Source organism: Macaca fascicularis, chromosome 3, assembly GCF_037993035.2.
Source record: "Macaca fascicularis isolate 582-1 chromosome 3, T2T-MFA8v1.1".
In the NCBI taxonomy this organism is placed as follows: domain Eukaryota; kingdom Metazoa; phylum Chordata; class Mammalia; order Primates; family Cercopithecidae; genus Macaca; species Macaca fascicularis.
In genome coordinates this window covers 89,644,978-89,671,478 of record NC_088377.1, presented here as the reverse complement: position 1 = coordinate 89,671,478, position 26,501 = coordinate 89,644,978, and the positions used below count along the sequence as shown (strand labels likewise).

Here is a 26,501-nt window from a genome sequence, read left to right as displayed (position 1 = left end):
CATTTTACTATCCACATAATTCGTGAGTTAAAAATGCTTCCAACAGTTTATGACTCATACTTTTCAACTCATAGATGAGAAGTGAGGTGGGTGACTGTGGATGCCTGTGATTTTGGTATAGGCTCAAGGGCCAATGGGTTCTAAATGTGATTTCTGGTCTGCTGAAAAGGCCCTGACATTCCCAAATCATTCCAAGACTTTCAGGCTATGCCAGAAATTAGAGCCACATCCATTTAGTTTATTACCTACTGTGATGAGTAACATTTTAAGTTTCTATCAATCACACAGCCTTTTATGTGTTTGAAAGATCTGGGAGTAGGTTTTGATAGGTGGGAGTCAGGGTTGAGAACAAGAGGTTACAGGGTGGGGGAGGCACAGAATTCACCTGGTTTGCAATTTCATATGAGATTAATGCAGTTTGGTTCAATGTGCCAAATTTTTATGGAGCACATACTGCATTCAAGACAGGGCAACATGTCCTCAGGCTATCAAAGATGGGGCTCCTGTGCTCCTTGCCCTCAGTGAGGTTTCTAGCCTTTGGGGACACTGAGAAATATATCAATAACTGGGATGCAGCTCACAGTATGATGAAACAAGCTGCTAAGGGGCACAGAGGTGGAGAGCGAGGAAGTTTGTGTGTGCAGATGGGAAGAGGTCGGGACATGAGAAGAAAAGGAGCTCAGGCTGCATGGCAGTGGATACTGAGTGAGAAGGCTGCCAGGTTATACAGACCCACCCTAGAGTTGGCTTGCTCATTTGTAAACTAGGGGTGACAAGTCTCCCCGTGTCCTGCAGAGGTATGTTGTAAAGGTCAAATGAATTGCATAATGTGAATGAATTGCATAATGTTAATGAATTTGAACTATATAAAGGGCGTTTAAATGCTGTTAAGGCCCCTCACAGTGGTTTACGCCTGTAATCCCAGCACTTTGGGAGGCTGAGGTGTGCAGATTGCTTGAGGTCAAGAGTTCAAGACCAGCCTGGTCAACATGGTGAAACCTCATGTCTACTAAAAACACAAAAATGGGCCACGCCTGGTGGTGCACATCTGTAATCCCAGCTACTTGGGAGGCTGAGGCATGAGGATTGCTCAAATCCAGGAGGTGGAGGCTGCAGTGAGCCAAGATCATGCCACTGCACTCCAGCCTGGGTGACAGAGCGAGACTCCATCTCAAAATAATAATAATAATAATAATAAGTTTTAAAAAATGCCATTAATTATTTCATTGTTGGCAGCATCAGAATCAGAACCCAGGCTATTTGGTTTAACTTACTCTCTGTGAGCCTTTCTGAAACTTTTTTCCCCTTTTAAGTGGAATTTGCTTTATTGGAGAAATCTTTTGGTTGCTGTAGGCAGCTGCATGTGTCTCTTGATTTATAGAGGAGGGTGGAACAAGGACAAGGAGGAAGATGACATTGATAAGTGTGGGTGGAGAATTCTAAATTTCATGAGTCAAATACAATTTCTGGGACTCTTAAGATGCTTGGAACCTCTTTGAAAAACTGCCTTACACCCTGTGTTTTAAATTGTGCAGGGGAGCATACATTAGCTGAGTGGGTCTGCCCTTACATCTCCAGTCCCATCTTAGGACTGGAGATTCCTCAAGCATTCAAGAGAACTTAGCTTCTCCCTAAGACATGGGTCTGTCCAGGCCTTGCTTGCATGAAATCTTACATTGTAAGATTTAATTGATCATGAAATGAGAAATCTAAGCATTGAATTTACTCATGGACTCTGTAGTGGGAAACCTCCCCAATACACTCTTGTTTGAGTAACTTGGAAAGCAGAAAGAAATAAAGCGACAATGCTGTCTGAGTATTTTGAACAACATTTCATTTGCTCTGCTTTCAAATCAATTATTTGTATTTTTGTTGTGACTGAAAATTGACAAATGTCAGAGGAGATGCTCCATGACTTTCCCCTGTCCTGGAAAATGAAGAAACATATTTATTGACCATGTAGGTGGTTTTATATCTAAGTATCAGCTGCTGTTCAAATCTGTTCTTTTCCTAATTTCTAACAGCACGAGTTCAGATGGCAAGGGATACTTTCTGAGCAGGTAGTGTATTTTGTTAGAGGCCACTAGGCGGTGTGTGGTGCAAAAAGCAGCCACTGATTCTTCTTGTTTGACTTCTTAAATGTATCTATTGTGGGAGTATGAGGAGACTAGATACAAATGACTAGATACGACCCACAGTCACTCACTGAGGAGAAAAGAGCCACTGCAGAAACAAAACCAAACCTCACCTCTCTTGTAAGTAGCTTCCCGTAGCCAATCCATTCTGAAAATTACAAGCAGGGGTTGGGGTTGAGAGGGGATCTTCTTCCTTCTACTCTTTATTTAGGTTGGTAGTGGTCCTGCTGAAACCCTGACTCCTTTTATCATTCTTTCCTTTTATAGTTTCTTCAGGAAAGCCCCAGGCCTCTGATGCTGGCTTCCTCCCCCTCCAGTGATTTTAAATGTGAAGACAGGAAACGTTTGTTGGGCTTCGTCATTTTATGACACCGATGCCCACTCCCCCTCCCACACACTCTCATTCGATGCCTCCTAAAAAGTTCTGCCAACATTAAGCAACCATCTTTTAATGTGGCTTTGGCTGAACTTGTCCTCTAGGAAGTGTGTGTGGCAGGGCACTCCTATCTCAGCCACGGCAGCCACTTCAGAGAGCTGAGCTCATCCGCCATTCCAGTGTTCAGAGGCCCTGTGGGCGTCAGCCTTGCTCATACAGCACTGGGAGGCCTGAGGACCAAAGCTACCTCTGCAGGGCCATCTGGCTGCTTCCAGCACCAGCCCTGTCCTTTCAGAGGTAGCTGCTAGGTGTCCCAACAAATGATGATACGCTGGGTATATGCATAGTATTTTCCAGGCAATCCCTTGGGAAATGGCAGAGTTTGTGTGGGAACTAGAGAAATACATAGTAGTTAAAGGAATTGTTCATCCACAGCCATTTGGGCACTGATAGAAGGTGAATTTCCAATTCTCCTTTCTACCAAATTTTGTTTAATTAGCTAGTGTATTTCACTGTTGAATCTCTAGAGCAGTTCTAAAATTGTAACATGCTCTGCCATCCCCATTTGCTAAACTTCACTGGAAAGCTCTGTGAAGTAGGTATGTGGGGGCTTCCTCCTACTTTCAGCTAAGGAAACTGAGTTGGGGAAGAAGTTCTTATGTGGCCTGGAGCCAGACAGTGAGTGAAGGAGAGATATGCTCTAAAAACTTAGCCTCAGGTTAGGAGACCCTGGTTTGTCCCAAGGCCATGGTTCTGTCCCTTTGCTGTCACGCATATGCCAAAGGAAAGCTGTAGAAAGGCATAAGAAATTCACAGATTACTGCGCAATCCACCTGGGTTACATCAACACAGGATTCAACTCTCACTTTGTCGTTAGCCTTTTCTGTAAGCCCCGCCAAAGATTACCTTCCTAAAATAACCCTCAAAGCCACCAAAAACCTGAGCTCTGCCTGAGGCAGGGTGTTTGAAGGCAGCCAGACCTTCCTCAGATTATCTAAGTGATAATAGAGAGATAGTTACCAATGATCAGACTTCTTCTACATCTCACAATTTGTACTGGATAGGCAGGCCAGCTGCTAGAACAAGTTTAGAAGAAATTTAAAATCTAGTTTCTAACCTCTCACTGTGTCAAGGTATTTCTCCTAATGTGAAAGAAACTTGGCACTATTCCAGATGAGGGAAATAATAGAGTGAAAAATACGCATTTTCATGTGACTTTTTCTGTAAAAATTATCAAAGTCAAGAAAACCAAGTTAAATCATTATTCATTACCTCTAAGAGCCACAAATTACCTTCTCAGCTTCTTGGACTATGGGCATCTGTCTGCCTTTTCCTCCCTCGTGTGCTCAGCAATGATGTTTTGAGCATATGGTATTGGTACATTAGATTTATGTGTATTTTAAAGGCATTGAGTCCACTTCACTTTAAGCTTCTCTGCTTTAGAGGTCAGCCTACTGTAAAGCTACTTTCAGTTTCATAGTGATCCATCAGTATGAGTCTGCTCCATGTTTTTGGGGGTTGAGAGAACTATGTAACAAGGTGTTCTTTTAATGTCCTGCAAGCATCAGTATGGGATTTCCAGCTCAATGAAAGATCACTGAAATGCATTTCCTGGGCTAGTTTCTTATCCCATGGGCCCCTCACCTATAACCAGAACTACAGCCTAAAACTATGGAACTCTCAGATCAGCCCACAAAGTGTGCGAGAATATTTTGGTTCTGTTTTTATGTGTGACAGAGCTGTTATACCAGTCCTACCTCACCTCTGTTGTTCCAAGGAAAAGCATCTAAATGCTATCTACATGGACTGTTATAACAGGAGAAATTTGCATTCTGTGTCTATATGTGTTTCAGCCTATCCTCTTGTTTTGAGATGGAGTTTTGCTCTTGTTGCCCAGGCTGGAGTGCCATGGCACGATCTCGGAACACCACAACTTCCGGCTCCCATGTTTAAGTGATTCTCCTGCCTCAGCCTCCCAAGTAGCTGGGATCACAGGCATGCACCACCATGCCCAGCTGATTTTGTATTTTTAGTAGAGATGGGGTTTCTCCATGTTGGTCAGTCTGGTCTCGACAGCCTGTCCTCTTTATAGGTGCTGGTCAGTGGTCCTTGCCAGGGTCCAGTTGACCATGGTTCTTTTGAACAGAGTTTTCCTGGAGATCTCAGCACAGGTGAAGCTCTGCATAACCCACAGCGTCCCCACAGAATGTGATTCTTGAGTCCTTTGAGAAGGTCACTTCCTCTGACCTCTCTCTATATATACATACTCAAAGTTCTTTGGAGACTGGAAGGATTGGAGGTACTATCTTTTAGAGTAGTTTTGTTGAAAAGTGATAAACTCCTTTCACAGTATGGGAAAAGAGATCCAGTAAAGCTTAATCACTTGCCCAAGTTCACAGTGAATAGTGATTTTTAAGGGCTAACAACAAGAGCTAGCAATAAATCAAATACATTTCCTGATATTGATACTCAAGTTTCTATACTTATAATTCCAGATGGTCAAAGATGGGCATATATACAAGACCTTTTCAAACAGAAATATGGGCAGTCTCTGCCTTCTTCATGCAGTGTTTCAAGTTTGGGAGCCAAGGATTCACTGTTACAGACCACTATGTTAACTGTTATGAGTGAATACCAAATAATAGCAACTTGTGGTCCCCGTGTTCTATGAGCCTCCAGTCTATTTGAGGAGAAAGAACTCTAAAGCCACTAAAGGTCTGACAAAAGCAATGTGTTCTCATGCCTAGCGTGGTCTAACTATAGGAGCAGCTGACCTGCCCAGCGGAGACTTGTACGGTGGGTCCTCCTTTCTGGGACGCTGACGAGAATCAAGAGTAGAAAAGTAAAACCTGTCCCGACAACAAGGTGTCCAAAAGCTCCCTCTGGAGCCCTAGATATTCTTTTTGGGAGTCTCTTAGTTTAGATGATGCCCATAATGTGGGAGTTTCTCATCACTCTGGAAACTTCCAGCCTTGGCTTTTAATTCAGAAAAACTGGCTTTGAGAATAGGAACTACTTCTTGCTGGCTGTGTGATCTTGGGAAAGTCACTGACTTTACTGAGTTCGCTTCTCTTCATCTGTAAGTGGAGATACCTACCCACAAGGATTTTGTGAGGATTATCAGCAGTGATCTGTGGGAGTATGCAGATACAACACCAGATGCTGTCACAAGGGGGCTCTTACAAGCATGCCATTACCTAACCAAGTGGACAATAAGACCCATATTAGAAGGGAGGTGGGGGTGAGTAGTCAGGGAGGTAGGGGTATTGGAAAGAGCAAGGAGTTCCAGCTAACAGGTGACCACAAGGGTAGAGGTCACATAACATAACATGGATAATCAGCTGTCAGGGTAAATGGCCAGGCCTGACCCAGCATGAGGGTGTCATTATGTTACAGCTTGGTGAAGGGTAATCTGTCCAAGGGTGAGTTTTCCCCAGCCAGTTTCCGCGTACCTGAGCCTGATGTTAGGGAAGGTTTGTCGTTTTTGTATTGAATTGTAATAAGAATAACAACGATGACAACAACTAACCCAACTAACACTGTTTTCCAGATACTTTTCTAAGGACTTGACATTACATCATATTAACTTATTTACCCACAGAACAATTTATTGAAGAAGGTACTGCTGTCCTCGTTTCACAGATGGTAAAGCTGAAACTAGGTGAGGAAACTTTCTCAAAGGCATGTAGCTATCAAGTAGTGGAGTCATGATTTTTGGTCAAGCTGTCTGTTCACACTTTCAACAGCTATGTAAATGACATATTAAGACTTCTGACTCCTCATTTGTCAGATATGCTGAAAAATCTTAATATTTGCCTTTTAATTTTATATTTTTGTACATTCAGAAATTTTCAATTTTTATAGTTAAGTTTATCAATTCTTTTTTTAAAAAAGGATTCTTCCTCCCCCACACCACGTTCAGCTAGTTTTTACTTCATTCTGTTTCTTTTATGCTTTTATTTAAAATTTATTTTGAGTTTTTATTTTTGAGATAGTTATAGGCTTGCAGGAAGTTGCAAAAATCATATGGAGAGGTCCTGTGTACCCTTCCTCCCCTTCCCCCAATGGTAATGTCTTACATAATTATAGTGCAATATCAAAATCCAGAAACTGACATTGATATAATGTATATGTATTGTTTCATGCCATTTCATCCCAGGTAGATTTAGATAATGAACACCACAATCGAGAGGTAAAACTGTTCCATTACCACAAAGATCTTTATGCTTTCATTTTTATTCACAATGTTTTGGTTCATCTGAAATTTATTTTGGTGTTATTGAGAAGTAGTGAATCTGTTTTCTAATTTCCAATTTTCTCAGCACCATTTGTTTTACAAATCTCCATTTTGACACTGACTAGAAATTTCACTCTTTTATCCCAGCATAACACTATTACAAATCCTGTATCTTTCAGACCCCAGAGCCATTGCTCCTTCTGATCCACTACATTTCATCCTAAAATTTGGGTCATACCAGAAGTAATATTTAATTTTTATGCCATCAGAAGCAATAGAGCTTGAAGCAAGGCCTCAGACCACTTAACTGCTGCTGGTGCCAAATTGTTGCCTTTTTCCTTGACATTTATCCCTGGATTTTACTGGGACAACAGGGCAAATAGCACCATCTTTTGCACCCTGGTGGCTCCTTTCCATGATGGCATATCTCAGAAACTCAGAGGGGACTGGTGTGCTACAAAGGGCACGAGTTCAGAGCTATAAAACCAGGTTTCCTCACTTTTCTTAATTTCCTTAATTTTTCTTTGGCCTTAGTGTCCATCATCTATAAAATGAGAAAAATTGTATCTACTTCAGAGGCATGTGATTTTTATGAAGATAACATGATATCGTACCTTTAAATGTATGGCCTAGGAAGGGCTCAATATTGTCTAGTATTTATATGATCATTAATATTTCTAATAATACAGCATTTCCTTTATTCTATGGTAAATATATTTTACTTTAGATTTGAAGACACATTTATATCAGTATGTGTCTTCAGTCATGATGGGGATTCTTATCTTTCTGGAAAAGTCATTATGGAGTGGCTGGGCGCTGTGGCTCATGCCTGTAATCCCAGCACTTTGGGAGGCTGAGGCAGGCAGATCACTTGAGGCCAGGAGTTTGAGACCAGCCTGGCCAACATGGCGAAACCCTGTCTCTACTAAAAATACAAAAATTAGCCGAGAGTTGTGGTGCACACCTGTAGTCTCATCTACTTGGGAGGCTAGGCAGGAGAATCGCTTGAACCTGGGAGGCAGAGGTTGCAGTGAGCCAAGATTGTGCCACTGCACTCCAGCCTGGGTGACAGAGCGAGACTCTGTCTCAAAAAAAAAGAAGAGAAAAGTCAGCATGATAAGAGTCTTTGAATTTAGGAAATGTGGTCATTGTGAGGTTAGAGCACGGACTTGATTATAATAAGTGGAAACATTCTCCTTCCTCTCTGAGTGATATTTCTCATGGCAGTGGCTTCTTTGGTTGGCAGTAACATCCATTCAGCAACTTTCTAGAGGCTGCTCTGGCATGGGGACAGCCAGCCTTGTTCCCAGCACCACTTCCAGCGAGCAGCTATCTCTAGAGACCTTGCTGAGTCTGGATCCAGAAGAAACCACAGCATTGCCAAAAAATTTTGAGATAGCTTTGTGTGCTGGCTTTGCATTTAGGAGGCTAGGTTATATAGCATAGCTGCCTCTTTTTTTCTTTTCTTCTGAGCACAGTCCCCAGACTCTCACTTTGCTCAGGATGAGCAGTCCTGCTCCTTGAAAGAGTCTTCACAAAGATTGCAGTCATGACGCAGTTCACCTAAGTAGAGAACTACCCACCCTCATCGTCCACCCTCACTCTTGGAACAAGAGCATCTCTGTGTTAGCATGTCCCAGCAGCTGCCTCAGATACCTGGATATCCTAGAATTTTCAAGGTAGAACTGTTTGGACTGAACTTGAATAGTGACTCAGATTACACGAATTTCCTAACACTAAAAGAAGAACCTGCCTTTAAATGAGGGGTATAGATATGAATTTTCAGTATAAGCTAAGAAAATGCTGCAAAATCTACCTTTAAAAAAAAAAAAAAAAGGCAGAACTGTTTGGGCAAAGAGAACGTTTTCTTCATCTCCTTTCTTTGCTTCATTCTCATTTGTTTTGGAAGGTGTTTTGAATGAATGTATATGCATGTTTTTCTTCTAAGTTGTCGTCATATAACACAAGAATGATGCTGTGATTATCATTTCCTAAAGAGGCACTCCTACAGGAAATTGGGCTGCAAGAGAGGAAAAGTGTGTGTTTCCCTGAAGGAAGTGCTTGTAGAAAGCTAAATCTGGGAAACAAATCATGGAGAATGTATAAATAGACTTCTGGCCCTTTGCATTTGAATGGTGAGGTAGTACCTTTGGTCCCATGGAACGCAAATGTTTTTTGGATATAATCCTTAAGGCATGTGAAAGATTCAGGTTTAATTTTAAAACCAGCACCTACAATCTTCCAATAGCCCACTTTCCCTAAACCACTTGACCACAGGCGTATATACCACAACCGTCAACATCAGGAAACTTACAAATGGGAAAATTGAATTTCATTTAGGAAAGGAATCTCCATGGATTTAAGCCTTAAATATTGTTTCTAAGTAGGTCTGGTGGATTTTTATTTCTTACCAAAGAATTGACTTCTTTTGTTAAAACTTGCTTGTAATATAAATCATAATTGAAGTATTTTTTCTGTGCATTTAGAAAATACATAAAATTTTAGCAATGAATAGGAGCTTTTATTGGGAGAAAAAATGAATTACAGATTTTTAGCTGTTAGCATAAATGATATAAAATATTTCTTTGTGGTATTATTTGATAATATTTATATACTTTGAATAAAATGAAATAGAGATAAGTTATTCCCTACTTTTCAGCTTCAGAGAATAGAATGTGATCTCAAGGATACTTCCCAACTCTCCACAGCACCATTTAAAGTGACAGGAAGCAGAGAGATATATTAGTACTATTGAATTATTGCAGTACTAATGTCAACATTGGGTACAAGGACTGAAACACTTCCTGGGTATTCTGTGCTTCAATAGTGTCCTATACGTACCTCAGTCTGGATGTCTGAGACTTGATGCCCTCATAAACCCCTCTTTCCCATTCCAGGTTGTGATAAAGCAAAAAGGAAAGGAGAATTGCATTGAGTATGTAGAGTGTGTGCATCCTGCAGGGCCTGTCAGAGCTCTTAGTGAATGAAGGAAGTATAGGAATAGGTCAATAAACTTTTCTGGAAGCCATTAGTGTTTGTTTCATTCTCACCTAGCCTGCTGCTCTATCCTTTTATCTGTGGTCCCTGATTCTCTTGCCCTATCTACGTTAGCTCAATCATGCCACCACCTGCTCAGAGCCCTTGGAGGCCTTCCGATCACACCATGTTCTTCCTGTGAATATGGGACCTACAAGCCCCTGTGTGATCAGGGGCCTGGCTACGTCCTGAACTCATCTCCTGCCACTGACTCCCTTGCTAAGCAAGCAAGCCCCTGCCTCAGGTCTTACACTTGCTGTTGCTTCCACCTGAGCACTCTAGATATCCTCATAGCTTTTCTTACTGCAGTCACTGCTTGCTCAAATATCACCCCTTCAATGCACTCTCCAACCCCCACCCCCAGTTATCACACTGTATCGCCTTCTGCTTCTTTCTTTTGGTCCATAGGATTTCTCACCTCTCTATATCAGATTACATGTATTCATCTGTTTATTGCCAGTCTCTCTGATCAAGATGGAAGCTCCTTGAGGGTAGAGGCTTTGCCTGTAGAGTTTACCATAGAGGTCCCAGTGCCTAGAACATAGAGGAGCAGTAAACATTTGTTCAATGAATTATTTTGTTAGTAAATATGAGTACTTGCCCTTCTTGGAACTTCCTGTCACAAAATTGTACCATAAGTATCTCTTATTCACTGTCAGGAATTATGATGACATAAATTTTAGAAAAGTCAATAGAGATCATGTGATCCACCAGTTTTCAACCTTTATTTTTGCAGTGCCAGAGTACACAATGTTGTATGATGCATTTTTGATGACTCCTATGGGTATTCCCTCATTTGTTAACTCTTCCCCACCAAACAATAACTAGTCCCATCCATTATCACCCTAAGAAAAGTTTCGTAAGTAATTACACAACAATTAGTCATATCTTAGTCTGTTTCCCTAGAAGCAGACTTGAGAAGTGGATTCATGTGCACAGGATTTAATGAGGAAGCAGTCTTCAGGGAAATCCTGTAAGAGAGTGAGGAGAGCAAGATAGAGAAGGAGGAGGATCTACAAGGATATGGTCTTAGGCAAAGTCTAGCCTTGGCCTGGTTCCCAGGCTCACAGGGCTGTATTGCCCTGCAGAGAGTTCAGGCTTAAGTACCTTATGTCATTGCCAACCCAGGGTTGTGGGTAGTTGGCTTCCCAGGCATCTCTCCTTGTTCTGCCAACCATGGAGAAGTAACAGGAGAAGGACACAGGTGTAAACCCTCAGCTGTATTCCTCCAAGCAGCCAGAGTACAAGTGCATTGGCTGGTCAGGAAGATCTGAATCGGTGGTACCAATAGCCTCTACTACAGATGCTTTCTCTGTAATGGTTACTCACTATAGGTGATAGCTGCAGTTCTCAAACTTCAGTGTGCATGAGAATCACTTGGAGGGTGACTTAAACTACATATATATTGTGGGGCTTCACTGCCAGAATTTCTAACAGATCTGGGGTGAAGCTCAAAGATTAATTTCAACAAATTCCCAGGTGCTGCTGCTGCTAGTCAGGGGTTAGGAACCAACTTCGAGAACCACTGCTTATAGCATTCTGAAGATTGCCTTGAAGAGATTCTCAGACAAAAGAAACACAAATTTTACCCTAAACAGCATTGGAAGCAACATAGGTCTTTATTGAAATTTTCTTGAGGAAAGGACAGGGCTGTACATAAACTAGGGACAGCACCCAGCTAACTTCCTAAAGAAGAATTCCTAGATATTACTCCTCGCTTCAAAGTTCCCACTCTTCACTGTACTGACCGCATCTCTCTCTGGGTTATGAAACATTCTCTGCATGTTAACTATATGGCGGACCACCTCTTTCTTTCTCATTCCAGAAAATGCTGTAGAATGGAAGACAGAGGAGATACATTTTTACAGACATAACCTTGAAGTTGCTTTTACTTACTGAGAAACAAGCCATTTGTAAATTTTTATTCTACAGGTATTAGGAACAAATTATTTGTGATCCATTTCAGTTTATGGAAATAATATAGATATAACCCCAGCCTCTGTTTTATAGATGGTGAGTCAGGGGCACTGAGGGACGTAAAGCTGTTAATATTTTACCCCAGAGAACTTATCTTTGGAATTCTTCATCCACTTCCTCCTCCTTCATTCTCACTCCTCTAGATCTTCATAAAAAGGGTAGTTTTATTTTCATTATTTTGTTGTTGTTGTTGAGATGGAGTCTTGCTCTGTTGCCCAGGCTGGAGTACAGTGGCGTGATCTCAGCTCACTGCAAGTCCCGCCGCCCGGGTTCACGCCATTCTCCTGCCTCAGCCTCCCGAGTAGGCCACCACACCTGGCTAATTTTGTTTAGTACTTTTAGTCGAGACGGGGTTTCACCATGTTAGCCAGGATGGTCTCGATCTCTTGACCTCGTGATCCACCCGCCTCCACCTCCCAAAGTGCTGGGATTACAGATGTGAGCCAAGGCACCGGCTAAAAAGGGTAGTTTTAAAGATGTGTGTGTCTGTATGTGTGCAATCAAGTGTGAGAGAGATTTCTAAAATCATACCTAAAGAAAAACAAATGAGAAAAACTTTATAATCACATTATTAACTAGTCTAGGAAAAAAAAGAGATGCTGCAACTAGATAATTTTATTTGAGTGGAGAGCCCAGCAAATAATTATCCACTTATTGAAAGATCAACCCCAGGGCTCATCAGAGGTTTTATTATTGGTTAATTTATTTTTTCCCATGAGATCTTAATTTAAGAAAATTACCTTGGGGAGTTTTTATTTGAAAAGATGCCATCTAAAATAAACTCAAGGTTTGCCTGTAGTTTCTCTGCGTTTAGAGTGTGAAATGCAGGCGTTAAGGTGTTACAGGATAAGTTGCTGCCAGTGGACTGGGGTAAAGGAAGGAATCAGGAGTACAGTGTGGTTGCCTGAGTAGGTTGATGTTCACTTAAGTCTGGAGCACTGTTTACCAAGGTTAGTGAAACTTCTAAATCAGAGACGAGCAATCCCACATGCCTACCAGGGCTGGGCAGGGAAGAGCAGAAAGTGAAGGCCAACAGGTGTGAGAAACTCAAGAGAAGCGACCACTGCGCTGCCCTAGAGAGGACAACTTTTCTTCAGACAGCAACTCTGACCCAGCCCCTGGGGTTAAAGGAAAAGCTGAAGGCCAGACGCGGTGGCTCACACCTGTAATCCCCAGCACTTTGGGAGGCCAAGGCGGGTGGATCACAAGGTCAAGAGTTTGAGATCAGCCTGGCCAATGTGGTGAAACCCCCGTCTCTACTAAAAATACAAAAATTAGCTGGGCATGGTGGCGCGCACCTGTAGTCCCAGCTGCTTGGGGGGCTGAGGCAGGAGAATCGTTTGAATCCGGGAGGCGGAGGTTGCAGTGAGCCGAGATGGCACCACTGTGCTCCAGCCTGGCAACAGAGCAACACTCCATCTCTAAAAAAAGAAGAAAAGAAAAGCTGGAAATCAGGATTTTGTTGTGAAATTTGATAATGGAGCTGTTAGTTTGCAACCTCTGTATTAAAAACTGCCATACCCGTTTCTCTTTCCTATCCAATCCTCCCCATAGACCTCTATTCCTCCATCCTTTTGAAACTTCAGCACTGCTGCCCACGGAGTTCGCTGCCCTCTGTGGAACCTTATCACTAACTATTGGAATCACTCATTGAATTTATACTGTTTTGTGAATTCTGTTTATATTTGAACCTTGAAATCATTGTTAAAATGTTTCTGTGTATCCTCAACTAGATTTTAGGTTTGTAAACTCTGAGCACAGTATCCAGTCTCATGGGTCTTTGGGTTCCCTGGATGGCTCATGCCTTGACATGTACAGAACAGGATGGCTGGCCCGCACTTAGGTAGTACTTACAGCGTGGCAGAGGCATTCACATCCTCACTCTCACTCAGTTCTTCCCATGGCTCTGGAAGTGAGGTCCACATCAAAGATGAGGAAACTGCGGCTCTGGAAGCCTAGTTGACTTAGAAGGCGGCCCAACCATAACAGCTGGCACTTGAAACTGACTTTGACTTTGTTGCTCTCTGTGGTATGTAGACTACAGCTTCTTTGCTTAGTAAATAGGGGTTTTGAATGATGGATCCATGTTTGAATATTCAAATTGTTTGTATGGATTACTAAACATTCATCTTGTAAATTTTAGGAATGGTATTTGTTAAAGGAGCAATGTTAACAGTGAAGTCGATAGGTGAGATCTGATAGAAAAATATAACCTACCTCCTCTTAACCACAAGTAATTTTATAGGAACAGATTCAGCTGTATTTTCTAGCCAAATAAAGCATATTGTGTTGCATCAGGCAGAGCTGGAAAGCAGCATATATCTCACATTATATGTTTCACATGAAAGTTGATTTTTCACCATAATTTGTTATAGGATGTTGTGCAAACCTCCTGGAGCATAATGCAATATGGAAGGAAAACTACCAATTGCCTCTGTAGAGAAAAAGAGTTTAGGATTATATAAAATCTGTCTTGAGTATGCAGCTTTTACTTGAAATGCTGGCCAAAAAAAAAAAAAAAGGAAATGTATTTGTTTCTTTTGAAGTATTTATTAGAACTACCAGTTAATTGCTGTCTTTCCAGAAAGGGATGTCGAATCCAACATTTCAACATTCAGCCTCTGAATATACCTCAGAGGAGGATGGAGTCTCTTACTTGAGGCCACAGGGGGCCCTTGCCATATGCAGGCCTCACATCTCCATAGAGTTAAACTTAAGGAGCAGAATTCAGAGTGCGCTGCCATTATTTTATTCTTTTGAAACCTTTAGATTTTCCTGCCTCTCGATGTTGGGCCCATCCCAGAACTTTTTCAGTGACTTGATAGTAAAACGTCTTCCACATCCCTTTCGGTCACAAGACTTGTCTAAAATGTAATTCTTACATTAATATGGTGGAATAGCAAAATCTCTGAACTACTTTAGAATGAAAGCTTCTATTTTTTTCCATCAGTGGCCCACTTCAATTCAGAAGTCTGTAGTGGAGGGAGGAGGAGGGGATGCGGTTGGCTTCTGTTCCATTTCCTCACTTGTCACTTGTCCTGCACCCCTGGTCCCAATTACCTGTCAGGAGAGGGACACAGCAGAGTAGATGCAAGGACAGGAGAAGCCTCCCCTGACTGGAGCTATGTAGTCTGGTGCAGGCCTTCTCTGGGGTGGAGACTGCTGCAGGCCGACCCTCTCCTAGATAGGGCAGTTTTGTTCTTCTTCCCCTCAGAAAGTCCTCCTGCAGGGCTCTGGGCTCAGACAGTGCCTCTCCTGTGCCTGGCCTCCTAGCATTTCCTCAGCCCCCTCTAAGTCCTGTAGATACGATAACCCTCCCATCTTTTCTTGATTATCTTCTGCAGGCCTCTTTGATTAAACTTGAGGGCAGGAAGAAGCAGTTCCTTTGTACATCCCTGGTCAGGGGTGTTATCACAAGAAACGCCGCTGTATTCCAATCACTTTTTACCCATGAGGTAGGTGTTGGGTTAAGGGTTACAAAACCAGTTTTCCCCACTGCCTTGCAAGTCCTACCAAGGCATTCTAGAATCACAGACACCTGTTAATTTGTGTTTAACCTTTGGACCTTAACCACAACAGAGGTGGATGTAATGTCATCTTAATATTCTGTAGCATGTGCTAATCCTGCTCGGCACTTAGACATCTAGCTGTGGTCAATTTGAGTGTTTGTCTGGGAATTACCAGTTGTGTAGAAAATTGTTTGGATTATTCCTTCTGTTTCTCTCCAGTCCCTACCCTCTCCTGTCCCTCCCACAATGCTCCCCACCAGATCATGCATTCAACTTTGCTTCATATTCTCTTACCCCTTTTGGAAAAGAGGCATTTTAACCACATTAGGGGATATCATTTGGTATCTAACTTCCATTTGCCATGTAGAAAACAATCTGAAGTTATTAAATTAAGAAACATTTTAAACTTTATGTCAGTTTCCATGAGAACATTAGCTAATATTAATCATTGAAAACAAGGCTGGGTGCAGTAGCTCATGCCTGTAATCCCAGCACTTTGGCAGGCCAAGGCAGGAGGATCACTTGAGGTCAGGAGCTTGAGACCAGCCTTCCCAACATGGTGAAACCCCCTCTCTACTAAAAATACAAAAATTAACCAGGTATGTTGGTGAGCGCCTGTAATCTCAGCTACTTGGGAGGCTGAGGCAGGAGAATTGCTTGAACCCAGGAGGTGGGTTGCATTGAGCAGAGATTGTGCCTCTGCATTCCAGCCTGGGGAACGGAACAGAGCCAGACTTTGTCTCAAAAAACAAACAAAAAAAGAAAACAAAACAAAAAAATAGAAACAAAAGGAACATAACTACTCACCCCCTACCCAAATTAAAAAGATTCTCTGAGATTTGTCATATACTTATTTAAGTGTCCCTAAAAACAGAGAGCTATGGTTCTGCTCGTTTCTGTTTAAATCTCCTACTTTTGCCTTAAGCCATGAAGTTAACCTCAGAGCAGAGCGTCTCTCCAGCCCCTGCTCCCCAAATGAAAACCATGTGCTTGTGTGGGTTTTCTTTGTTTTTCTTTTTAAAGATCTTCTCCATTATTTAAGGAAATTATTACATAATACATAGGTCTTCAATAATAGAGTTCACACTGGCTTTTATCAATTAAGTCACAAATAGTTGTTCTCAGAAGCAAATTTAACTCTAGACATTTTTAAAGCTGATTGTAACACCCTGGAAAAACTAGAAACTTCTTGCGTGTTAGCCAAGTCAAACTGTACAAGACAATACGTGGAAATATGTGGATGAAACACTTAATAATACTTGCACAGTTCTTAGCCATACTTTTCTCCTTCCATGAAGGCAATTAATCAGTCTGAACTCCCACGCTGGGTAGTGCCACTTCTGACCCTGGTTTAAATGTAGAAATATGTAATTCATACTGAAGTTCTATCATGTTCCTAAAACTCAGCTGCAAATCACAGGTCAGTACACAGAGTGAATGTGGTTTCTCTGCCCTCCACTTGCCAGGAGTTAAGGTTGTATACGGGAAAAAAAAAAATTGTAAGGGTGTGACTTGGATTATAAAAATCACACTTTTAATTCTACTGAAACATTATTTAAAAAAATAAACTCTCTCCTTTGCTCTTAAAATAGACCAAATTTGTACAGATAGGGCATTATTGAACGATGTATTCATTTCAGTTACACAACAGGGAATGAGCAGTTATGGTCAGTGCAGCAAACACAGCAAAGGTATTGATGCGGGGTGGGATGGGAAGTTTTGCTTCTGTGACCTCATCTGTACAATTGCAGAAGAACATCTAGCCTGCCTCTGCTACCTTCTTAAAGTCCCCTCTCCTGTTCCCTGGCATCCCATCTCCCTTCCTTGAGGAACCCAGTGTCTTCCACTACAGGACGGAAGGAATGTCACCCAAAGTATGCTCCATCCATCAGTTGCCCTCGTTTTCCATAAAACAAACGTACAAACAAAAGAGCTCAATGTGTCTAAAACTGAGTTTACCTTTGCCCCTCCTCCTGTGGTTTCTATCTCAGTAGATGGGCACAAGCATCTACCAAGCATAAAAGCTACAAAAAGAAGAATCATCCCAGACTTCTCCCTGTCTTTACCTGCATATTCAGTCAGTTGCTGAGTCCTAATTCCACCTCCTCTTCCTATCTTCTGACTCCTTTTCTGTTTTCCCAGACTTGTCTTTTGACATCCTCCCTCACATCTCCTGCCATATGCTTGTTAAGCTGTTCCCAGTCCCTGTACCCCCAACTCTGTATCAGCCAAGTGATTGTTCACGTACCACTTTCCTGTGGTTTTTCGCCCTCCCCTGTTTCCTCTTGGACCATAGTTTTCTTTGTTCTCCTATTGCACCCTCCCCTCCATCAGGAAAGTAAGGATTGGATTTTGTAGCACTTGTTATTGACTTATCTTTCTTCCTCACTAGCTGGCGTCCTGAAGTCAGAGACAGCTTCCTATTTCTCTGCCTGTCTTTAGTGCTGAGCACAGACAAGCTGCTTATTAAGTGGTAGGTGAGTGCATTGCTGGACCTGGGCATTATAAAAGAGGAACTTGTGAAGTCAGTTGATGAGCTGGGTGGGGAACGTGTTCCTGACTTTAACATATTGCTTGACCCTGGTGGGCTGCCAGTAAATTCCTGTGGAATTCTGTTGAATACTGAAGCAGGAAGGCTTTCCCGCCCTGCACAGTCCTCCTTCCTCCCTGATTCCATCAGGTCAGAAGAGTGGTCATCATTAGTGAAGATATACTAGGTTTCAGTTTGTTGGGTCCTGTTACATATAACGTGACTGAGCAGTAATAAGTCAGGGAGCCCAAATGGCTGGTTGACGTTTAACCTGTTCAACTGTCATCTCTGCAGAAGGTCCAAACAGTTACTTCAAAACTTTAACTCATTCCAAAGCCTACTTCTGTTTAACAAATTCAATTACTGAATCTATGGTTATCTATTAAATGCTTGTTGTGTTTAAAGGGATTAGTAATATTTAAACAGAATAAGCTTTAAATATGTGACACAAAATAACTATTCAATAAATACCACTAGGGTAATTGGCTAATCATTTGTGAAAAGAGTAATTTTTGAGTATTTCAATGTAATATATAACAAGGAGAAAACTAAGGTAAGTGTTTATCACAGAAAATGAGAGAAATCATGGACATGAAGCCAATGAAGAAAGCAGCTCACTAGGTAAATACTAAAACTTCTCTGTATCTACTAAACACAACCACTGTATATAAATGCAGATAATATATTTTGTAGATTTCAGATATTGATTCAATGATACAACATTGAATTATAAGTATCAATGATAAAGAGTCATTATAAGTATCAATGATAAAGAAAAAAATGCCACTAGTCTAACTATGGTATACCATAAATTGTAATATATAACTAGATTTTAAAGATGTTAAAATGTGAAAGAAAAATGTGCCTCTTGGAATCAACAAAGTATAGTAGCAAACTAGAAGAAAAAATATGATAGAAAAATTTCATCTGCTCACCTGTACTGGGAATGTACTTTTGTACAATATTTTAGCAGTTATATACCAAAAAGTTTAAAATATGCACCCTTTTTACACAAAATTTTATTTCTTGAATTTATGCTGAGGAAATAATCAAGAATGCATAGAAGATTAAGCTACATATTTGTTCACTGCCATAATATTGTTGCTGAACTTTCTCCTTAGTTCAGCTAAAAGCAGGCTCTTGTTACACACGACCAGGAAAGATTAGGCTCGCGGACAGATAGAAGGGTGAGGAAAATGGAATTTATTGGGCGAAGAGGAAAAAGGAAAATGAACTCTTAGCAAAGCAAGAAAGGGTCCTGCTAGCAGGTTTTCTGCCTCACAGATTGAATCCCAGGTCACCATACAGCTGAAGAGAGCAAGCTCCTCCCCTGCATAAGGTATGAACTCCCCATGGCCCCACCCATTTCCCCCAGGGCACATGTCGGGCTCCAGTACACTGTGGGCATGCCCAGACAAGCCCTGGGCAGGTTCCCTCATTTGCACGAAAGCTTCTGATGTAAACTCTTGTGGGGGCAGGTTGCAGATTCTCTGGGGACCCCTTTTTATCTGTATAGGCATTTAACTGTCTCAATATTTATAAAACTGAAATATTGGGAACAAAATATTAACAGAAATCAGTGATTAGTTGAATAAATTATAGCGTATCTATGTCAGGGCACTATCCTTGATATTTAAAAATAATGCTGTAGATGAAGAGTAATTGGCATGGGAAGATCTTCACTGCATGTTTTGGTTCCAGGATTTTTTCTAAGAAAATATCCATAGACATAGTTATATAGATATGAATACATAGAAAAAATATTGGAACTAAATTTATATTAGAGGTAGTTACTGAGAATGGTACATAATGAGAAGTATATTCTCTTCTTTTTCTTTATTCACATATTTTAGTTTTTAAAAATTATCGCCTATAATAGCACAATAATGAAAAATTATTTTCTATTTAAATGAAAGATGTGTCTTTAATAAACTGATAAGATTGACACAGTAAAGGGAGAATACAAATGAAAATGTTTTTGGAATAACAATAGAAACTGTTCTCTTGATTTTGGTCATTTGTATAAAATCATATTTCATGCAAAGCAGTATCTCCCATTTTATTGCTGTGTTGATTAGTAACAAATCAGTTTTCTATTTGTGTCTCATATGTGTATTAAGACTCTAACCTCTGCAAGCAAATCCAACAAAATCTTGTGAAAAATTTCAGAAACAATGTTTGAGAAGAAACCCGGGACTTAAAAATGAACAAGTATGCAGTGTAAGCTGACCTTGAGTGTCACATTTTAACATCTGTTTTTCATGTTGTGATACTTATTTGAGATTTGGTATTATTAAGTAATGAGGAAAATATCTTACTGTTTCCATAGGTAACAGGGCAGTAACTTGAGGCTGATGGATTGGCATGCTTTGTCTGTATAATGTAATTCAAATAAAGTCATAACATTTTGGCTATGGCTCATGTGTCAAGCATTTATACATTTTTTTTTTTTTTTTGTCTGATAAATGAACTGCTAGGCTTTCTGACTGGTTAATAATAGTCCAATAAAAAGGGAGAAAAATAGCTTTTGACCTTCCATTTAATATTACTACCAGCAGTTTGGATATTTAGGTGTATATGTAAACATTTAAAAATGATTTTGCATTGACTTTTTTTTCAGAAAAAGAACTTTTAATATTTTAAATAATACTTATTGAAATGGATTCCACATACTTGTGTCTGAGCCAGTGTCCACACTATTGCCACAAACTCTGGGAACAAATTCTTATATATCGGATACTATACAAATATTTATTTATAATCTTTTCCCACAGACTATATGATATAAAAATTTAAAAGCCAATATTAAAGTAGACCACTTAAAAAAGGTAACTGAATATAGTCCCCTAAGGAATTAAGGCCAATTTGGAAATTTCATATGTGACATTCCTAAAATACAAATTTCATCATGTTATTCTATGTCTAAACTTTTTAGTATCTCTTCATTGTCCTTAAGATAAAGCCCGATGCCCTGACATAGCTTATGAAGCCATATGTGATCTAGCACCTGCCATTCTCCCTGGGCTCATCTTTTCTATGAAACCCCTTTGATCCTTCAGGGCATTGACTGTGTCCTGCTTTCTGGTATATAGAACTTTGCACATGCTGTTCTTTCTGAAACTGTCTGGCCATTCTTTTCCTTTCCCTGTTCCTCAGTCCGCTATATTCCAATCTTTTTCACATTCTGTTCCAGTCTCTAATCATCTCTAATTTATTGCGATTATTCTTTAAGTTTCCTGCTTTCCTAGCTGCTGGTGTGTGCATCACATCAGCTTTCCACCCCTGACCATCGTCTCCCTCAGGGACTTTCAGTTGAGCTTGTTGTTCCCACATTGGATTCTTTGGCATTATACCCAGCTGGAGCCAGCCCCGGAGAGCCACATGCCAGGGGGCCTTAAAACCTGTGGGACTTCTACAAGCCACCAACTCAAGAAGAGCAAAACTGAAAACCAGGAAAAAGATTTTCAAAACTGAAAACCAGGCAAAAGCCCACAACAGAAAAATTGAAAGCAGAATGAGGTTGAGAAGTGGGTCCACACAGAGAGAGAACTGGGATGAAGATGAGAATCTGATGGGCAAGATGAGGTGAGAGGCAACGAAGCTGCTGAAATAAAGGTGCATAAGGGAAAAGACAGGATTACGGAGAGCTCAGGTGAGACGTCACTTAGTAGTAGGCAGAACACATGCAGTTCTGTTTTGTTTTGTTTTTGAGACAGAGTCTCACTTTGTCACCAGGCTGGTGTGCAGTGGCACGATCTCAGTTCACTGCAACCTCCGCCTCCTGGGTTCAAGCGATTCTCCTGTCTCAGCCTCCTGAGTCGCTGGGATTACAGGTGTCTGCCACTATGCCCAACTAGTTTTTGTATTTTTAGTAGAGATCATGTTGGCCAGGCTGGTCTCGATCTCCTCACCTCAAGTGATCCACCTGCCTCGGCCTCCCAAAGTGCTGGGATTACAGGAGTGAGCCAGCGCACCAGGCTGGGAGCACATGCAATTTGGTACAATAGTCAGAAACCTAGATTCTAGTCCCCACACTGCCAGACCTTGGGTAAGTCACTTAATCTCATGTGATTTTAGAGTCACATGACCTTGGTTAAGTCACAAACTCCTTGGTTCTGAGTAATCTTATCTATTAACCGAGGAATTTGTGTTAGATCTGTATTTGTCAGAAGGCACATAAATGTTAAGAGGTACAAGGGGAAATGGAGGGGTTCACAAAGTTATGGCATAAAAATGCCGCATCTTGGATTACTTTTATATAATGGAACAATTTTAAACACTTTAATCCACAGAATAATGGAGATGCTATGTATCAAATGCAAAATTTGAACAGTTTTAGGAAGAAGCATGAGAATACAAAGAAATTTTATTCATGGTGAGGCCTTTGTAGACTTTTCTGCAAAATGTGTATAGAATCTTCGTTTGCTCCTTTCTACTATTTGGGGCCCTTCAGTGGACATGTATGAGAAAGAATGTCTACAGTATTAGACTCTTTCCAGCTTAAACAAGAAATTTTAAAAAATAAGTTTAGCATAATATGTTAAATATGAAGTTTACTAATAACAGTGTTCTGTCTCTTTGAAATAAGTAAAATGATAACCTTTAGATGGCCAGATGCCACTCTGTGTCATGTTTTGCTCCTTGAGTGTATGTATTTTGTAATAAAATGCATTGCTTACTTATCATCTTTGAATGAGACTAAAAGATGCATGGTGTTTTGACAACATGAAGAAAGCTTTACAGCATGTTACGTAGAAGATTTTAAAACACTGAGCTGTGTTTTCTCTGTGTATTTCTAGGTTCTACCTGGATTTGTAAGATTCAGGTTATTTTTCCTGGTCTTTAAGAAACTTATCTTCCAAAAGCACATAAGGTTAATTTTTTGAAATACTCAAACATTGAGGAAACAAGAGTCTGGTCACGGCAATTGGAACTTTTGATGTGCCCACTCCAGTGACCTGTTCATGCAAGAGCCTTAAGTAAGCAGGTTCTGGAGCCAGTCTGTAGCAGCTCTTTTCACTTTGAGAATGTGTTGATGGATTAAAGCAGAACCTGAAGAGTCCACTATCTGCCTGTTGCTGTGTAAATGAGAACCTCCTTGATTTTTTTTTCTTTTTTTTTGAAGGAGGGGAGGATGTAAATCTCAATGCTGGGAGGTAACCAGATTAGCATGAAACAGAGCTCCCATTTTATACTATGCCTCATTCAAGCGACAGTCATTTGAGTTGCATTGTTTTTTTTCATCTCCTGAGAGTTATTATGAACTTTCTTTACTGAGTGTTATATTTAAGCCCTTTGAATAGTTTGCTGTCTGCAACAGTGGCGGCAGATAAGCAATGCTCTCAGAGGATCTCACTGTGAGACATAATGGTGAAATGCTGCAATGCATGGAATTTTATTTGAGACTACAATTTAATAAATGATGGACTATCTCTAGGTCAAATCTCGTCCAGATCAGTCACTACCATCTGTCACCAAGCTACAGCCAACTGGCAGCTGGTTGGTGGCCATTATGAAATCCATTAGAAATTTCAGTTCATTTCTTAATTAATGGACATACTTATGCACAGAACATTCCATAATTGACCATTTTCTTAAGTGGCTTCATTCTGTTCCTGTTTTAGGATGAACATTCTTTGCCTCCGAGGAATATGTCTTCTAGTTTGCAGTTGCTACAGTGGAGATGAAGTTTCTTCTATCTCTGTTTATGCATATGTGTACAATCTGTGAAGGGATAGTAGCTTTGCAACTTCATTTTTCATAGCTTGAAGTTGAAAATATGATTCCCAATGAGACTTTTAGAGTTGGACACATTTCAAGAATGTCCTTTCATGGGAGATTTTAGTATTGCATCCATATCTTCTGGTCCCAGATGAAAGAAGGTCTTATAGAAACCTTCAACCAAAGGAAGAAAACCTATCCATTTAAATATGAGGAAAGCTGGCCTGTGTTTGGACCATTCTCCCAGTAAGTTTTTTTTTTTTTTTTTTTAACAGTTTTGAATGATTTCATCCACCACAAATTGACAGGGTAGAGGACTTCCTCTTTTGGAGTTGCCAACAAGCACATTTTGCTACCAGTCAATTCTCCTAAATAATAAGTATGATGAATAACAACCAATTGGGGAAAAATTTTCAGCATGAAAAAAGGCTGACAGCTGTGAAAACAAAGCAAGCATGCAGCTCTGCAATTTAAAGAAATCCTTGCTCACGCTTATACTATAACGTAGGGGAGTCTCTTGGCAGAGTCATATTTTGCTCTATTTTTACATAATAAATACACATATAATCAAGTGAAAATAGACCTTGGTGCAGTGCTCAGCCATTCTCATGCTGTGGCGATATAGTTCATTTAACCGCTCCTTGGGAATGTTGGCTCATTCAATGAGAAAACAGTCAGTTTTAGACCAAATATAGTCAACTCCAAAAAGCAGTTAAGCCAGTTGCATGAAAATGGACTTTTTTGCTTTTCCACTGGCTGTTTTCAAATCACATTAGCTCAGACAAAAAATGGAGTGAGCCTTCTACAACTTCATGGTTTGTCCACTATAGCTTTATTTTATTTTACTATTTTTTACTGATATATAATAGTTATACATATTTTGGGAAATACATTTTAATATAATGTTCAATACTTATCTGTTTCTTCTCTAAGCTGAATTACCATATTGCTACTTCTGTTGTCTTATCATATCCTTTCAAACTGCCCCTTTGAGGTGAAGTATTTTTTTTTTCTTGGTCAATAAAATGTCTGTGTGACACATTGAAGCGATATACTTCAATCTGATAACATTATTTATAAACCCTATAAATCATAAACAACATCTGTACTCTCAAGTTATGTTTGCCATCTGAAATGAATCTACCAATAGTGCTGTGTAAGTGATTTGCTTCCGAGATCAGCTAGCTTGGAGTCCAAATACAGAAAGCAAACTGGCAGAGTTTTCATGAACTTTTTTTACAGGACTATTGAAACTTCTACTTAACTAAAATGACAAAGTGCTTCCAAAGCTTTGTGCTTTGTAAAACTGGAGGTCATACTGCTTCATAAGCACACCAGATGCCTTTATATGAGGCTGGACCTTAGGCACTCAGCTGGCTCTGTATACACAATCTCTAATTTTAGCGGGAGATAAATGTGAACTAGAATCTTGGTCCCACCATTTCTTTGTGACCTTTGAAAGTGACTTGACTTCTCCGATCTGAGTTTCCTCAGCAGTTGACACAAGTTTGAAAGGAGAGGATGGCTGTGGGAGTGGCTGCTTCTGTACCCACTCTAGTGGTGTTTAGCAGTGTTCCTCTCTTTCTCCATATCTTTCCCCTTTCCAGCGGGTGTAGCGGCTGTGGCTTTTTTTTTCCTTTTTGCATCTATTTGCAGAAATATACAAAATGCACGAATTCCTCCACAAATAATGGAGCAGATGACTGCTTAGCCTCTGGAATATTCTGTCTCTTTGAAGTCCCAGTTCTCTAAAGAAGAATGAGGTTGACTTTGACTTAACTGGAACAGCTTCTGCTACTAATTTCTTCTAATGGACTTCTACTTGTGATTCTGACTTTGAATTAAATCACGAAACCACAGGAAATTTCTAATTTGTTTTTAAGACTAACTTTTTGGTGAAAAAAACAAAAGTATGACTTTCCAGAAAACACTAGAGTTACTTATTTTTCATACTACATCCCATTAATTCAGACACATATTGAAGATATTCAGCCCTTAACCACTGTACACCACAATTGTCTGCTTACTGTCTGCATCTTCATAATATGGGATCTTGTTCACCTCTATCACCACTTCCTACCACCTAACAGGCCCTTGGAAACTGCTGGTTGAATCAACAAATGGATCAATATTTATGTATTTCCTGTCTATTTCTCAAAAGGATTCAAGGCAGTTTATAAGAAACACATGTGAAACAGAACAATACAATTAAGATCAGAAAAAATGAGACTAGACACCATGTGAAGAAAATGAAAAGATATTTATGCTAAGGACCAAGGTCTGGTATGAGATCATTTGAGAACTGGACTTAACTCTAAATTAAGGCAAAAAAAAAAAAATGAACACATGATTGCCTATACTGTTCCCTTAATCGGAGAAAATAAGACATACAAGGGAAATTTCTTCACATGGGGGAGCTATCAAGTAGGAGGACATTGCAAATGACCATTGCCACATCTGACCCTATTTGTGTCTATGTGGCATTTCCATCTCTTATCAAGAAGGTCTGGGGGTCTGGGGTGAAATGTAATGTCCTAGAACCTGAGATCTAAGCACAGTTAGTGGTTTACTATTCTCTCTTCTGAATTTAGTACAGTGCAATTTGGATATGTATTATATGTAAGTGTTTATATATAATATATATTTTAAATATATATATACACACATATAAGGTACATATGTATATTTATGTCATGTATGAAAACTAAATTTCTATGGGAACCAACTCTATATCCTTTATTTTTTAAAAAGTCAAATTAGAAACAGATAAAACTTTGACAAACATTGCTATTTAAGGTTTGAGGAAACAAAAAGGAAATTCCTTTTAAACATCTATTCTGCCACTGTAGAAGGGGCCTTTGATGCATTTGCCAGTAGTCCATTTTTATGGCCATGTAAAAACTCTAGGAGTACTCAAAACAGTTGAGAGTTAGAAATGCTGGACAAGAGGAGTGCTTGCTGAGACAGGAGCTGTCGTGGA

The 26,501-nt window shown here is 40.2% G+C and overlaps 1 protein-coding gene and 1 long non-coding RNA gene across 9 annotated transcripts in view; both read left to right on the top strand.

Annotated features, from left to right (window-relative positions):
* Nucleotides 1–26,501, top strand: part of SUGCT (succinyl-CoA:glutarate-CoA transferase) — a 752,487-nt gene that overhangs the window by 590,349 nt on the left and 135,637 nt on the right. For 6 of the 8 annotated variants that reach the window (XR_010585692.1, XM_065542089.1, XM_065542088.1 and 3 more), the window contains one exon: nt 15,106–15,216. The exons of the other annotated variants lie outside the window; for them this stretch is intronic. Coding sequence is in view for 5 of the 6 variants with exons in the window: in XM_065542089.1 (XP_065398161.1) it covers nt 15,106–15,216 (111 nt within the window). In the remaining variant the exon portion in view is untranslated. The remainder of the gene's footprint in view (nt 1–15,105; nt 15,217–26,501) is intronic. 8 annotated transcript variants of the gene reach the window in all.
* LOC135970167 (uncharacterized) lies at nt 18,360–22,124 on the top strand. Its single transcript, XR_010585694.1, has 3 exons — nt 18,360–18,421; nt 19,085–19,139; nt 19,921–22,124. It is a non-coding gene; the product is annotated as an uncharacterized lncRNA (long non-coding RNA).